Source organism: Meleagris gallopavo, chromosome 19 (assembly GCF_905368555.1).
Source record: "Meleagris gallopavo chromosome 19, MGAL_WU_HG_1.1, whole genome shotgun sequence".
Taxonomy (NCBI): domain Eukaryota; kingdom Metazoa; phylum Chordata; class Aves; order Galliformes; family Phasianidae; genus Meleagris; species Meleagris gallopavo.
The window spans coordinates 8,088,255-8,103,122 of record NC_139422.1 but is presented as its reverse complement, the minus strand read 5'-3'; the positions used below and the strand labels follow the sequence as shown (position 1 = coordinate 8,103,122).

Sequence of the window (14,868 nt, the reverse complement as noted above, 5' to 3'; positions counted from 1 at the left end):
AGTTCCTGTTGTCTGCAGGGCTGCCTTGTTCCTAGAAGCTCTATCCTTCCGATCTCTGATTTAATACAGCTCTAATCAGTTTGGTAATCTGTAATTGTGGCAAGAGGGCAATCAGCCCATGTGACAGCGGCACGCGTGGCACTGTTATCTGAGCAAACACAGCCCAGAAGCTAACAGACACTCGGTGATAACCGAATAAGGTGGTGTGGTGGCACACGGTACTTGGCTATTAGCGCTCGCGAGCGTTGCAGAGTAACAAACCAATGGAAGCAGCTAGGGCACGATTTTTAGTTTCCTGCCGGGACACCCCCAGCAGTATTCCCCACATTTCTTTCACCGGGAAGAACGAACAGATTTGCATCTGAAACGCTCTTCTTACCGAACCCCGGGCGCCGTGGTTGCAGCACATGATTTCACAGCAAACCCGCCCTATCCCGAGAGCGAAACTTCAGCTCCCAAAGGCCCCGCAGCGCTGCGCGCACCCCGGCAGCACGTGCACGCGCCTGGCGCCGGGACCGCAAAGGCCGCAGGGCCGACAGCAAACCCGGGCGTGCAGGGGGCGGTTTGCTCTCCGACGACGCTCCGAGCGGCCGGGCGGCACCGCACCGACCCCGGGACGTAACCGCATCACGCGTTGTCCGCCGGTTCGCCGAGCCCCGCGCCCGCCCCGGGCCGCCGCTCCCCCCGCCCGGATCCCGGCCCCGCCCCCCCGGGAGCCCCGGGCCGCTCCTCCGCTCCCCGCGGCGCTGCGCCTCTCCGTGCCGCCTCGGCGTGCTGAGGTAAGGGGAGCGGGGGGAGGCCCCGCCTCGTGCCGGCCCCGCCGGGGGCTCCGGGGGCGGACGCGGCAGCCGGCGGGGGCTGGGGGCGGTGCGGTGCGGCGCCGCTCGGAGCCGCCGCGGGGATCCCGTCCACCCCGCTCGGGGCTGCCCCGCCGTGCCGCGCTGCCCTGCCGGGTTCCTCTCCGCCCCGGGCCGCTCGTGGATGTGCCGGTCCCGTCCCGCACACGCAGCGCGATGCTGTTGGTGAGCGCACGGCGCCCGCACGCGGTTTGCAGCCCGGCTCCGTTCCGCTCTACCCGGGCTGCGTTTTCATCTTGCGGCTCTCGGAGGACCGGCGGCCCCTGCGCTCGTCGCTGACTTCCCTCGGGTGCCGGGCGAGCCGCAAGGCAGAAAACGCTGCTTAAAGGGGTATTTAAAATCCCGGGGGTGCCCAGCAGCCCGTGACCCGGTCCCACCTTTCCGTCCCTCGGCCGGCCCGCGGAGCCGAGAGGAGCGGCACAGGTGTCCGTGTGGGCTGTGGTGCTCGGAGCCGAGCTGCGGGCTCCTCACACGCCGGGCTGCTGCTCTCAGGGCCGCAGCTGCCGTCCCACCTCAGCCTCTCACTGTGTCTGCTGTGTGCCCCGAGCGCATCCCACGAACATGGGGTACCTCCACTGACCGCAGTGTGAGCGTTTCTGAGCAGCAGTGAGACCACCAGATCAGTTCTGGGTGCGTTCCCAGCAGTGTTCCATTGCTCTCATTAACCAGAAGCCATGCTGAACGTGCCTTGCACCTTTTCACACGAGGCACTCTGTGTCTTGGAGCACCAGCACGGGGCTTTTGGAGGCCTCGAGGTTCCCTTTCTTCGTGTTGCTGTTAATGTTATGGCCTCAGGAAGGTCACTGTCAGCACACCCATTGCTCAATTTCTGTGCCTATAAAGTGTAATCCCAAATTTTGGCCCCTGGAAATGGAAGATTGTTGGGGATTTACTGTACAGGAAGTAATTCTGTGTGTTGGGGACCGATGGGATTGTGGCTCTGAAACGATAGAACCATTTACTTCACCTTTCTATGAACTAAAACACGAGCAGAAAAGCCCAGACCTTCATTTTAGCGTGTTGTCCGTTCTCACATTGTGCTCGAGGGAAATTTTACATCTGCACAGTAATTTCCTGCAGGTCCCTCGTCAGACCCGCTGTGACATTTAGTCATGTACGTCAGCTGCACATTCAGTCCAACAGATCACTATGATGACTGCACTGCTTCGGGGCTGTGCTGTGGCCTTGGTACCGATGTGCTCCATCACAAGGCAGTGAGCAGCACCCATTTCTCTCCCCTCCTCTCCTCTTCGCCAGCAGCTCCCTTCAGATGGCTGAGAAGGCAAGCAGAGGCCAGCAAGATATCCCCAGCTCTTCTCCTGATGAAAACGAGTTTCCTTTCGGATACCCCACCAGCATTTGTGAAGATGTGCCCGAGCAGAAGTACCTGTGCAGCAACTGCAATAACGTTCTGAAGAAAGCCCTGCAGACGCTCTGTGGGCACAGATACTGCTCTGCCTGCCTGTCCTGGATTGTCCGGTGGGTCCTCGCTGCGAAGCTGGCACTGCTGTGTGTTCAGTAGGTAGTGTTGCTTTCAGCTTTGCAAACAGTACATCTGCCCTGCAGGTGGGCAGTGAAGTTGCAGCAGCAATCCCTGTGTGAGCTGATGGTAGCTTTGGTGTTTGGGAAAGGTTCAGTGGCAGGGTTCTAGCACTCTTCTGTAGGTTCCAGCTTTATTTTTCCTGATCCAGGCTGCTCTCGCTTTGCTGAAATACAGGTAGGATTGATGGCCTTGAGGAATAAGAGCCGGTCTTGAGGAATAGTGCAGCATTTATTTGCTTGGTTCGGTTTGTTATGTTTTTGTTGGTGGTTCTTGTTATTTATTAACTTATTTTACTTCTACCTCTTCAAGAATTGGACCTTTAGTGAGCAAAGACTCTGGATTCCGAGTGGAAATTACATCCATGTTTTAATTTAATTTAGTGTATGTACAAAGATCCCCTGAAACTCAAGTTCAATAATCTGTTGTTATTTTGCTCTTCTTTTTCCAGGAACAATAAAAATCCAGTTTGCCAGAAATGTAAAGAGGAGGATCCCAGCACTCTGAGTGAAGGAAACCTATTGGCAGAGGAAAGGGTGAGTTGTGGTTCACAGTTCAGTCTTGTATCACTAACTGTTCTCTGCTCTGCTCTGCAGAACTCTCTTCTGCTGCTGTGTGGTTTCTCCAGGCAGATCACTGTGCTGTTCTGTGTCCTGGGCACACACACAGGGCCCACTCCCAGCTCAGCTTTTTCCTTTCCTTCTGACTACATGCAGGAGCACCAAGACATACACGTTCTGTCTACATTTTTTAGCCAAGAATGAGACCCAATAGTCAGCTGGCAGCGAGGAAAAAGGCAAATATAGGATATGGCTGCACCAAAGTAATGAATCTGCAGTTAACACTGAAGATCTCAGAAAAAAATAAAATAAAAAAATCCTTAATTCTGCAATAAGTCTCCCAGAAACAATTTCAGGCATCGTAGAACCACAGATAGGTACAGCTAACCCCTTATGGAAGTCTTATTGAGTGTTGACTGTCAGTTCTTTTACAACATTTGGATTCCCATTGGGTCTTCTGGGACTTCCTGCAGTCTGTGGGTGGGTGGAGGTGCTGGGTGAGCTGATCTGCATGGGCAGGTTCTTGCTGGGAAGTCATCACCACAAAGGCATGATGATCTGCCCTATGGACCCATCCAGAACAAAGGGTTGTAAACAGCGTGACTAACAAAGACTGCCTAGCAGGTTTGTTCTTGGCTCCATATCTTTTTCTGATAATCTCTGCTTTACCTTTGCTGCGGTTTTGCTTAATGTTTATTCCCTCTGCTATCTGATGGTATGTTTATATTTTAAATAAGGTACTTAAACAAGAGGAACAAAAGGCCCTATCAGGATACGTGTTGGCATTATCTTATCCCCTGACCTGCTGCTGTGGTAGCTTCCATCCCTTCCCTGCTGTACTCTAATTTACCAACCACTGATGTACTGTAGGTGCTTCAAGTCTTGCCACAGTGCTGTTCATCAGGATTTCAGTGCCTTTATTTAAGTGTGGACATGATTGGTAAATACTTTTCCCTCCTTTAATTGTAAGGACTGCCTCCAGCCTCCAACTTCCTGACTCACTGTGTTAGGAAATCTGCTGTCATCTGCGTTGTGTTCTTATTACTGTCTTGTTCCTGTGCCAGCATAAAATGCAATATTAGAAGTGTGCAGGGTTTAATCATTTGCAGAATAATTGTACAATTCTTGGTGGTTGCTATAAGAAAAAAGATCTACGCAGTCAGAAAACATCTGACATGTGGTTTACATTTTGTGAGTACACAGCGCTGTGTTAAATGGAAACAGCCCTGATCTGGAAAGCTTAGGCTCACTGAAGTCTCAATCCTCTCCACTGCACTTCAGGAGGTGTTAATGACCCCAGTAATTAAATACGTTCATTATGGAGGCCGCATAGCAGCACCCTCAGGATCACCTCAGCACATCCACTGCATGTGATGTGTGTCAGATTTCTGTGAAGAACTACTCAGAGCAATAGCTGTTCTGTTAGGAGTGTTGTCAGTAAATACAGATGGCATCAAATGGTTTATTTTTGAATCATAACCATGAAGTGATTTGATAATTATTTGACTAACACCAAAATACTTGCTAAGTCAAACGAATCTTGACACAGTCGCTTAACTCCTGTCCCAGGAATGCATGCTGACCAGGGTTTTTCCTTCCTGTGTTCGCTTTCCAGGCCTTTGGGGATGCTGCCATTAACAAGGAGATTTCTGAGCTCAGAGTGCACTGTGTGACCCTTGGATGCAGTTGGTGTGGTACCATGAAAAACTTCGAGGTACGTTTACATTTCCAGCTCACTGTTATCAATACCATGGAGTCACAGACCATGGAATGGCTGAGGGTGGGAGGGACCTCACAGCCCACCCCACAGCCCCCCCACAGCCCCCTGTGAGGGCTGCCTGCCCCACAGCCCCCTGCAGGGCCCATCTGTGGCCTTGGGCACCTCCAGGTGTGGGGCACACGCAGCTCTGGGCAGTGCTGAGGCCTCAGCCCTCTGAGCGAAGAACTGTTTTTCTGTTGGAGTGTTGGCCTTTTTAAAAGTCACCCGTTTTGCTCTGCATTGTGAATTTGAGAATTGGAGCCCCTCTCAGCAACAGCGTTGTGGCAAAAGGGATCTGAGAGCTGAGCGTGTGATCGAAATTGGCATTTCTTAGGGGACAGCCATCTCCTTCTGAAGACAAAATAGGCTGTGACACAGTGTCCACAGAAGCTTCAGTAAAAGAGGCCGGGATAAAGATTTTCTGTTTAATGTTGTGTTTGTAAGTATGGCAGTAGAGCTGTTGGACATCGCCATGGGAGAAACCACACTGATGGTTTTTCCTTGGCGAGATGAGAAAGTGCAAACAGTGAGAAGGGAGTGTTGTAGAAGCTGTTCTGAAGGTGGGTGAGAGATGCACCCTGACTGCTGCACGGAGGCTCGGATGGCTCTGCCCTCCTCTGGGGCTGTGCAGGGATAGGATGCCAGCACTCTGACTGCATTCATCCTCCTGGTCCGAGCAGGATAGAGCTCCTGTTGGAGTTAATCACAAGTTGTGTGGGCTTTGCCTTTTTTTTTTTTTTTTTTTTTTTTCTTTCATGTGATTGTTTGCTTAAGTTAAAAATCATCAAAAAAAAAAAAAAAAAAAAGGCCCAGGAAAAACTGTGGATTTTTCAACAGTAATTTTGGTATCACTGCAGAGTGGGTCATTACCCGAGGTTAGAAGAGATGCAAACAACGCTGCAGGGATGGGTGCTGTTTATAGATGAGTGTTTATCTGCAGTTTAAGTTAGAGTTTGTAACTTTCGACTTCCAGGAGCATCAGATTCTGTGTGAATACGCTTTGATCCCTTGTCACACTGGCTGTGGGCACGTGGTGATGAGAAAGAAACTTGCAGATCATTTGGAAAACGGATGTGTTAATAACATGACTATGTGTCACAAGTGTAAGCAGAGCTTATCCAGCAGCGAGTACCAAGTAAGAACGTTTATTGGTTTCAAATAAGGGTCTAATATTAATGGCTTAACTATTTTATCATCATGTTTTTCATCCCGATTTGCTGACTGCTGTTGCATGAGAAGTACCTTTCGTTTCTCAAGGTTTGCTAATTTCTCCGTGCTCATCTTAACATTTTAAAAGTTGCTCTTTATTTTCCCTCGTTCCGAAGCAGCAAAGTGGTGCAGACTGTGGGAGTGCTCCGAGGACACAAAGTGAGCAAATAGAAGCTGCTCTAGAATAGAAACGGTGTGGTGGGGCAGCTGTAAAGTGATAGAAAATGATCTGTTCTTACATGAATAGATTGGTATTTTAGATATAGAAGAGATTCTTGTATGAAGATACAGCAGCAGTGACCCACTGCTCTCATTCTCTCCACCTTTACCAATCAGTCACTGGTCTCATGACTTCTGCATTCCCATACCTGAAATAAACCTCCCCCAGCCCCACTCCCCCAGGAAACCAAAGATCTGAAGGAGAGAACCAGCAGTGAGTAAGAAAATAAACACAACGTTGTGCAATAACTCAGATGCACAGCATTCAAAATGAGTTCAAGGGAGGAAAAAAACTGTGGTGTTTTTTCTGGGGATCGAAAGAGAAACTTCAGAACTGAAGGTGAAATGACTTTATAAAAGAAAATTCCGGACTGCTCGAGGAAATGTGCCGGCATGCAAGGGCATTTCTTAAGATCAAAACCACCCCTGTGTGGTTTGAGTTGAAAGCTGACAGTTGCTGTGTTAAATGCACAAGTTGGAGCATAGTATGAACCAAAGGCAGAATTATTTTCATCTCCTCGCAGCCAGGAAAGACAGGAAGTCTCATGTTAGCTCTAATGCATTCTGCATTAGCAAGTCGTGATGGAACACTTGGATTCCTGCCTTCAAAATGTTAATAATTGGGATCCAAGAAGTGTCTGCACGTGGGACAAACTGTATGAAGCCAGTTTATATTTGGGTTTCTGTTTATTTGCTCTCTGTTCCATTACCCACCTGCATTCACTGTGTATTTATGTGCACACAGTGTGCTCATACTATGATTGGAGCTGAGCAAGACCTTTACATTGTCAACCTTGTGTCAGACTTTGCAGGATGACTTTGCAAAGCATCTGTAAGCAGTTTTCAAAAGCTTGATGCCCTGTAAGTGTCAGATCAGAGTTGGTACTTCCATTAACAGGCACTGCCTCTGAAGCTCTGTCACTGAGCAGACCTGCTGGGCTGGGAGGAAGAGCTGTTGGCTTGGAAGCTTACCTTGAGAAACCCCCCAGTCTGTCCCTGTACAGCCAACTCTTGGGAGGGCACAGCAGCTCCTGCCTTTAACAGATGTGCCTTAGTCCCAAATTTCTGAACGTTATTCTGTCTGAAAAGAAGCCTGAAAACACTGCAGTGTTGAATAGTGAAGTCAATAGCAGTCATTCTCTGGACATGTGTTGTGGAGCTTGTTGTGCTGTAGTGATCCTTCCTTTATTTTCCTCAAATCTATACCTTCCAGGAAGGAAGCAGGAGACTTGCACAGAATGTAGTGCATAAAAGCCCCTCTAAACTTCAACTGCCTGTGAAGTGGGAGTAGCACTCCCAAAGAGAAGCTGTGTTTCAAAGACTCTTCAGTAAAGATGCTCAGGCATTTTGCTGATGTTCTCAGTTCCTTTCTTCTTGTTTTAATGACAGAAACATTCATGTGAAGGCAGTTTATATAGAGAGCAGAAGCATGTGCAAGCAGAAACACCATCAAACGAAAAGGTGGGTAAAAGATGAGTAAATACAGTATAGTTTTATTTCATTTCGTGAAATAAAATCTTCATTTAGGTGAAATGATCAGCTGAGAACATCTTCAGATGTGACATTTATATCTGGGTGCTTTTTCCATCCTGGCATAGCTCTCATGAATAGCTTCACTTTGCTGCTCCCCAGTTAATTTATTAAATCAGCCTATTTGTTTGTGGGTAAATAAAAGAATCCCTTGAAGCTGCTATTTGATTATTTTCTCACTTTTTCAATTCTTTTTCCCCAGCAGAACCATTCTGGGCTCTCAGTCAGCATGGATGGATGTCGGTTTTCTGAGGTTGGCTGTTCCTTTGGGGTAAGTGAAAGTGCTGCCTTCAGGAGCACAGCTCCATGCTGTGCCTGTGGCCTCACCAGCCTTTGTGCTCAGGGCAGCAGGCCTTGATTTAAATGTGTCTTTTAAGAAAGAAAGAGCTGTATCCATTTTAGTAGACCAGGAGAGGTGATGTTGGAGCTGCCATGGCTACAGGGTGCGTGTAAGGTGCAGTTTGCTCTGTGTTGTGGCTTTATTTGGCCCCGTGATGTTTGTATGGAGAATGTATTAACCATATCTTCTTACAGGGCAGCAAAGAGGTGATAAAGGAGCATGAAAAAACTGCAGTTGGGACTCACATGCTGCTTCTGCTGCAGTACATAAAGCAACTGAAGGCAAACCTGTGCACTGCTTCCAAAGCTGCAAATGGTTTCATCCCACAGACAGAGCTGAATGTGAACGGTGCAGAAAAAAGCATCTCTGATCTGTGCATCCCAGGCAGTCTGCAAATCAATGGGGATCTGGAAGTGGACTGTTTAACCAGAACTTCTGTTCCCAGAGATGAATCTGTTGTACAGCAGCTGGTGAGGGAGAAGGTGATTTCTGAGCTCGAAAATAAGCTACATGTGTTTGAGAATATTGTGGCAGTGCTCAATAAAGAAGTGGAGACCTCCAACTTGGAAATCACAGCATTTCGGAGGCAGAGTGAACTCGATCAAAATATAATACGAGGCCTTGAACTGAAGGTAAATATTTATGACCAGCATTGGATTTGTTCTTGCTGTATAGATAACAAGTACTCACACATATCAAAGAGGGTGCTTTGATATGAGATGGTAGAGATGGGGATAGAGATGAGCACAGGCACTGAGGCTGTGCAGGGCTGTGTTCTGGACACATCAACAGGATCCTTTTCTTGTTTTGGATGTTTTTTTCAAAAGGGCATCTCTAATATTTGCTCTCTAAAACCACCTTTAGGCACATGGGTACTCCCTTGTGCATTAAGAATTTGCCAAAAGAAATCAGAGACCCCCAAGGATGTGAGGACCTGGGAACGATTCTGCTGCTTCTGCAGTGCGTGGGGATGGAGTTGACTGAGATCTGTTTTGTTTTTCCTCCTAGATTGCAGAGTTGCACTGCTGCCTGACCCAGAAGGACGCAGGCCTGAGCAGGCTCCACAAGAGCCTTCTGTTCTCCGAGCAAACTTCCTACGATGGGGTCTTTTTGTGGAAGATAACAGATGTTAGCCAGAAGCTACAGGACTCAGTGACGGGCAGAGCAGTCAGTCTGTACTCACCAGGTAAACACAGCATACACGTGTGTGAGCAGATCTCCATCCTTTAGAAAACACAAGATTTCTCTAGAATGATGCTTGTTTCTCCTCCTGGATGGGAGGTGCTTTAAAATAAAAAGGTGCTGTTTGTGTGAAGGCATTTTGCTCTCCTGCCTGTTACTCAGGGCAGCTGTGCTGTACTCTGCCACAGAGCTGTGTTCTCTTCTGGGCTTTTGTTTTGCAACTTGCCCTCTGCTGCAGCTACTTGCAGTGACATCTGCTGGATCTGCATTGTCTAACCCACAGCCTTGGTGCCTGGTGGTACTGAACGGTTCCCTGCTGCAGTTATCTCCTGTGTGAGAAGTGATTTAATTAGGGAAAATATCTTATCTGGCTAATAACAGGTATTTTTTTACCAAGGTATGAGGGATTAGAAGGATTCCAGCCACTGTATTCTCACTGTTTATTTGCTTTACTGACCTGTTGTTCTCCTCATCTCTGTGGTACCAAATCTGGCACAAGTCTTTCTGTAATATGTCAGAACACTCATTTTGCCTTATTTGCAGAGGAGGCTTTACTAATGAAGCATTCTGATTTTCAGCGTTCTACACTGCAAAGTATGGCTACAAGGTGTGCCTGAGGATTTATCTGAATGGGGACGGGATGGGAAAAGGAACCCACATATCGCTCTACTTTGTTGTCATGAAAGGAGACTACGATGCTCTGCTCCCGTGGCCTTTCAGGCACAAGGTAAAAAGGGCAGCATTTTATGTCTGATCCGAGCTTAAACCCTCTGCTTTTGGCAGGGAACTCAGGTGAATATTATAGTGGAGGAGGGGGCCTTCTCTCATGTTCTTTCACGATGACTTATGCACCATACTCTATCCTTGGGTCACAATTTATCTCTGAAGTTTGTAAGTACAATCTGATAATGCAACAATGGTTGAACAGTGAAAGTATGCACAGGTTCTGATTCTCTTTTTAGCATCTGCCTTCCAGTGGGAGTGATTCTGTAAGCCTTTCATGCAGATGGTCTTACTACTTTTAGCAGCCAAAAAAATAGTAATCAAAGTTCTCAATGCTCACTGCGTTTAAAAAGTTCATCTGTATTTGACGTTTCAAGCTCAGGAACAGTGGGTTAATAAAAGTGATAGTAAAATGGAGTCACTGTATAGGTTTTGTCTTCTCCATATGTGCATACAGAACAGCGGAGCTGTTTTGGTTCCAAACCACAGCACCAGAATGAATATAATCACTGGAACCAAACCTGGAGTTTGTTCAAGTTGACAGGAGAGAGGGAAAAAGTCTTTGCAGTGTACAATTCTCTACCAAGAAATAATGACTTGATTTCATTTCATTTCATGGGTGGCAAAGTCCTAAATATTTCATCTGGGAACCATTACAGTCTCCCTCGTTCCCATTAATCAACCTCGTAGGCTGTGAGATGTTCCTTATAGCTTGCATTTAATTGTCAATAGAACACCCAGCTGCTTTCACAGTGTTTGCACGTTTGTCTCCAACATTTTTCTGTTTAATTTTCAGGCCAGTAACTCATCACTGCTGCATTCTGCTTTTCAGGTTACATTTATGTTGCTCGACCAAAACAACAGAGAACATGTTATTGATGTGTTCCGCCCAGACTTGGCTTCTGCTTCCTTTCAGAGACCTGTGCACGACATGAATGTTGCCAGCGGCTGCCCCACCTTCCTCCCTCTGACCAAACTGCAGTCCCCAAAGCACGCCTATGTGAAAGAAGATACACTTTTCCTTAAATGCATCGTAGATACAAATTAGTAACTTCTGAAACGTGTCTGGTAAATCACCCTCTGCAATTCATTTGTTTGCAAGAAAAGAAACATCAGTTTGGGGCATTGCATTGGTTTGGAGAGCTGGGCTGTGTCCCCCTGTGCTGGCTGGGATCAGCTGGGTCTGCCTGCTCGCTGTGGTTGCTGCTGGCTGTGCAAACACGTTGCCCAGTGGCACACAGAGCGTGCTATTGCACATGGGGGCTGTGATTATGTCACTGACCTGCCCAAACTCTGCTTTAGATGTAGATCACAGCTGCTCCCCTTTGCATGCACAGGTGGGTCAAGGGGAGCTCCTTCCCTACGTTGCCCAGGTGTGCTGTTCTGGCAGGGCACCCTGGGGCTGAGGGCAGTGTGCTGCAGGGCTGCAGGGCTCTGCACACCCTTGGGAGCAGCAAGGAGTGCTGCTCCCTCTCCCACCATTCCCAGGTTTGATGTGCCCGTTGTGCCACCTGCACTGTGGGACTTGTGCTGCTCCCCAGCAGGGATGGTGCAGATCCCTCCCACAGGCTCTGGGTGGGCGTCTGTGCTTTTTGAGGACCCTGAAAGCTGTGAGCTGTGAGTAGCACTGGCAGCTTGAAATCCTTATACTGGATGATTTATTTCTTGCTATTTATTTCAGACCTATATTTATGTGCTCTGTACGGAGATGCTCTGTTGCATTAGAAATGCAACCAGGTTACACTGTGCCTGGGGAAAGTTGCCTCTGGTGTTTCCAAAAGTGGCACTTTGACTTTCCCACCTCAGCCATGGAGCTGTGGGGGTTAACAACAAGTAGGGCCAGGCTGGCAGCTCAGCAGTGGGAAGGACCCCTCGGGGGCTTGGGCTTAAAGTGCTCCCTCACTTCTGAAGCTTTGAGGCAAGTGACTTATTAGGAAATATTGATCTTTTATGTGCTTGACATGCTAACATGGAAGTACCTGCTAGAACTGTTTTTCTTTAAGAGGCGGGGAATAAATAAAAGTTATTTTTACAATCAAGCTAAACTTGGTTGGATGTACATGAAATTCAAATGCTGGACTTTATCCCCTGAAAAGCACTCAACCTGGTGCTCCCATTTGCTGCTTCAGAACCGGTTGGTGGATCAGTGCAGCTGGGCTGGGTTTGGCTGCAGCAGTTTCTGGACTCCCAGCAGGTCAATGCCTGCAGTGCAGCCGCTGCTCCTGGCCTGCAAGGCACTCTGCAGGATGGCTGCAAGGGTAGGATGCAGATCCAAGGCCTGATCTTGCAGACAGAGGCAGGTGTTCATTTATGATTGAAAATCTTTTATGTAACTATATTCCTTTTTTCCTCTGCAATATCTCCCAAGAATCACTTGAAAAAACAAAACTGGCAGAATTGCTATACTCACTGCATGAGAAGGGAAAGGAGAAACTGTCCATTGAACAACCACAGAACAGCAGCTGCCTAGCAGAGCTGCTGCATGCCCTGTGCTGCAGTTCCCCGCAGACCTATGGGCACATTTTCCAAAGCTCTCCCTTCTATTTTGACAGTGTCCTTTTCATAGAATCGTTGGGTTGGAAGGGATCTCAAGGATCATGAATCTCCAGCCCCCCTCCCCATGCAGGGCCACCGACCTTCACATCTAATAGACTGGGCTGCCCAGCCTCCCATCCAACCTGGCCTTGAACACCTCCAAGAACAGAGCATCCTCACTTTACATCACGAGTTGTGATGAAGTACCACATTTCAGAAAAAAAACAAAAAAAAAACAACCCACTTCATAAACAAATATCTATCGTGTGTTGTTTGGGGAGGAGCTGAGTGTTCTTTGCCATTGCACACACACACTCGCTGTCATTTTTCTCTCTTTCATGTTTAAGACATTTTTCAGGGACCGAAAGTTATTTTTCCAGCACTGTGCCAGACCTCCCGCCCACACTGCAGTAATGTGCCTAAAAATATTTTCCTTTTCATGGCTGCGTAATTCTGACAAGTGCTGTATTTATTCTAATCATTCATATTTTCTTACCGTCTCATTTATTCCCCAAATAAAGCTCACGAACATAAAAAAGGTCTGTGTATCATTTTAAATGCAGAAGAGGGAACTGAGCAACCCGGGGATGTGATACAGCAGCTTGCAGTGGGAATTGCTGAGCCGTGCTGCAAACCCCACTTGTTGCTGTGAGGCAGTGATGGGCTGAGCTCTGACAGCAGTGGTTGCTGCCTTGGGGGGTGGGGGTCTGCATCCTCGCTCTGCTTCGGGTTTGTTTGCAAAACACATCTCTGTACGGAGCTGCCATCTCGTAGCAGAAAGGGAAGGGCTGTCCTTGGGTGTGAGAGGGCTGAGGAAAGAGAAAGTGTGTGGGAGAGCTGCAAACACGTGTTGGTGCAGAGCGCTGTGTGTCTGCATGCGCGTTTGTGCTGCTGGTGTAGTTAATGGAGGAGTCCAATCAGAGCTCGTTGTGCATGGAGCAGCAAGGGGCCCTCGAAGAGCACAGCAGAGCTCATGGCTGCTGCTCCCCGATTGCAGCCTGGGGCTGTGAGAGCCCTGTGGGAGGGAAGGGCCCTGGGCTGTGCTGCCAGCACGGCCCCGCACCACTCTTCATGTTTTCCATTTTTTCTTTCTTTTTTCTTAATTTTTATGCTGGGGTGTCTTTGCTGAGCCGAGCTCAGGAACTGCAGACGTGTACATAATGTATCTGTGTCAAAGTTATGTAACCACTCCATTAATATAAACCTTGCCCAGCTGCAGGAATGCTTACAAGCTCCTCGCTTCTTATGCAATTGCATGGGAGCACGCAAAGCTAAGCTTAAAAGAAAAAAAAAAAAGGACATGGATTAAGTTCATACTAAATAAATAGAAGACACGAAACCCAACGCCTTGATGCTCTTCCTCTTAAAGGCACAGCTGGCATGGAGCAGCTGGATGTCAGATGCAACCACCCCTCATCACAGCCACACACCTCAGTAGCCCCGTGCACAGCTGCTGGGAGCACAGCTGGCCCACTTGCCCATGCTGGCTGAGGAGATGGCTCTGGGGAAAGGACACTGAGTGTGAGGGGCTGCAGGAAGGTGAGGTGTGTCAGTGGCCAGATGCAACTCGTTGTGGCTGCTCCCATTTGCATAAGTGGGTGGTATTCACCCGGCTGGGTGGAGGTGGCACTGGGGTGGTTGGAGGCATGGAGCCTTGTGATCTGTGTGTGCTGCAGTGCACATCCTCACTGCACGTCATACCTGCAGGCCCGGCAGTGCTCCTGGGGCAGCCTCGTGGTTGGGCTTCCATTCAATATTCCTTGTCTCGGTTATGAGCCAACACAAAAGCCCTCCTCCCGTTCCTGTTTGCAAAGGAAATAAAATGTGGGGAAAAGCCACTGCCATCAGAGCTGCACTCAGAGCACCACTGGAAGGACAGCGTGGGAGCCCTCAGCCTCCCTGCTCCATGGGCACAGGGTATGGGGAGAAGCCTTGGGGACAGCGTAGGGCGGTGGGACAATGTGCCACCAAGGTTTTGTGCAAACCATTTTGTAGGGACTGCATTGGAAATGCAACGACAGTGAAGGATCTCCATGGTGAGGAGGTCAGCGTTGTTCAAACGAGCCCAGAGGGCACTGCCACTATGGGATGCCCCCATTGGTGACGTTGTCCCCTTTCATTAACAGGGTTTGGGCATCGCCCAGTGCCTGGCTGACCTCTCACATCACCAGCACCTCCATGGCCAATGACCTGGGTGCTGCACACACAACCACAATGGTTGAGGAGGAGCACGGAGAGCACTGCTGTCCCAGCACCGCACCCTCACACCCGGACCGGCTGCCTGTGTGCCAGAGCAGAGCTGCAAAGTGCAGGGACACGAGCAGCAGTGTTTGCCCACAGGCAGAATTCTGGTGCAGGAGTTATTTTAATCCCGTGGTGACTCATGGCTGCACACTGTGACTCACTGCAGGGCT

The 14,868-nt window shown here is 48.7% G+C and overlaps 1 protein-coding gene across 4 annotated transcripts; it reads left to right on the top strand.

Annotated features, from left to right (window-relative positions):
• Nucleotides 1-466: 466 nt before the first annotated feature.
• Nucleotides 467-12,992, top strand: TRAF1 (TNF receptor associated factor 1). 4 transcript variants are annotated; one of them, XM_085239368.1, is made up of 11 exons: nucleotides 467-779; nucleotides 2,115-2,336; nucleotides 2,849-2,933; nucleotides 4,573-4,671; nucleotides 5,690-5,851; nucleotides 7,534-7,605; nucleotides 7,877-7,945; nucleotides 8,209-8,646; nucleotides 9,023-9,200; nucleotides 9,775-9,923; nucleotides 10,752-12,992. In XM_085239368.1, exons 2-11 carry the CDS (start codon nucleotides 2,128-2,130, stop codon nucleotides 10,965-10,967), a joined length of 1,677 nt encoding a protein of 558 aa, XP_085095494.1. In that variant the 5' UTR covers nucleotides 467-779; nucleotides 2,115-2,127; the 3' UTR covers nucleotides 10,968-12,992. The 4 variants fall into 4 exon arrangements, with proteins under 4 accessions (XP_085095494.1, XP_085095493.1, XP_085095491.1 ...); XM_085239367.1 differs by having other exon boundaries at nucleotides 651-779; nucleotides 2,118-2,336; XM_085239365.1 differs by lacking the exon at nucleotides 467-779 and adding an exon at nucleotides 841-1,022 and having other exon boundaries at nucleotides 2,118-2,336.
• The last annotated feature ends 1,876 nt before the right edge of the window (nucleotides 12,993-14,868 follow it).

Bases quoted from the DNA above. Each gene is read 5' to 3' on its own strand.
- TRAF1 (XM_085239365.1), top strand. From the start codon at position 982: ATGTGCCGGTCCCGTCCCGCACACGCAGCGCGATGCTGTTG. The intron at 4,672-5,689 runs GTACGTTTACAT...TTCGACTTCCAG, and splicing joins GTACCATGAAAAACTTCGAG to GAGCATCAGATTCTGTGTGA. The intron at 7,606-7,876 runs GTGGGTAAAAGA...CTTTTTCCCCAG, and splicing joins AAACACCATCAAACGAAAAG to CAGAACCATTCTGGGCTCTC.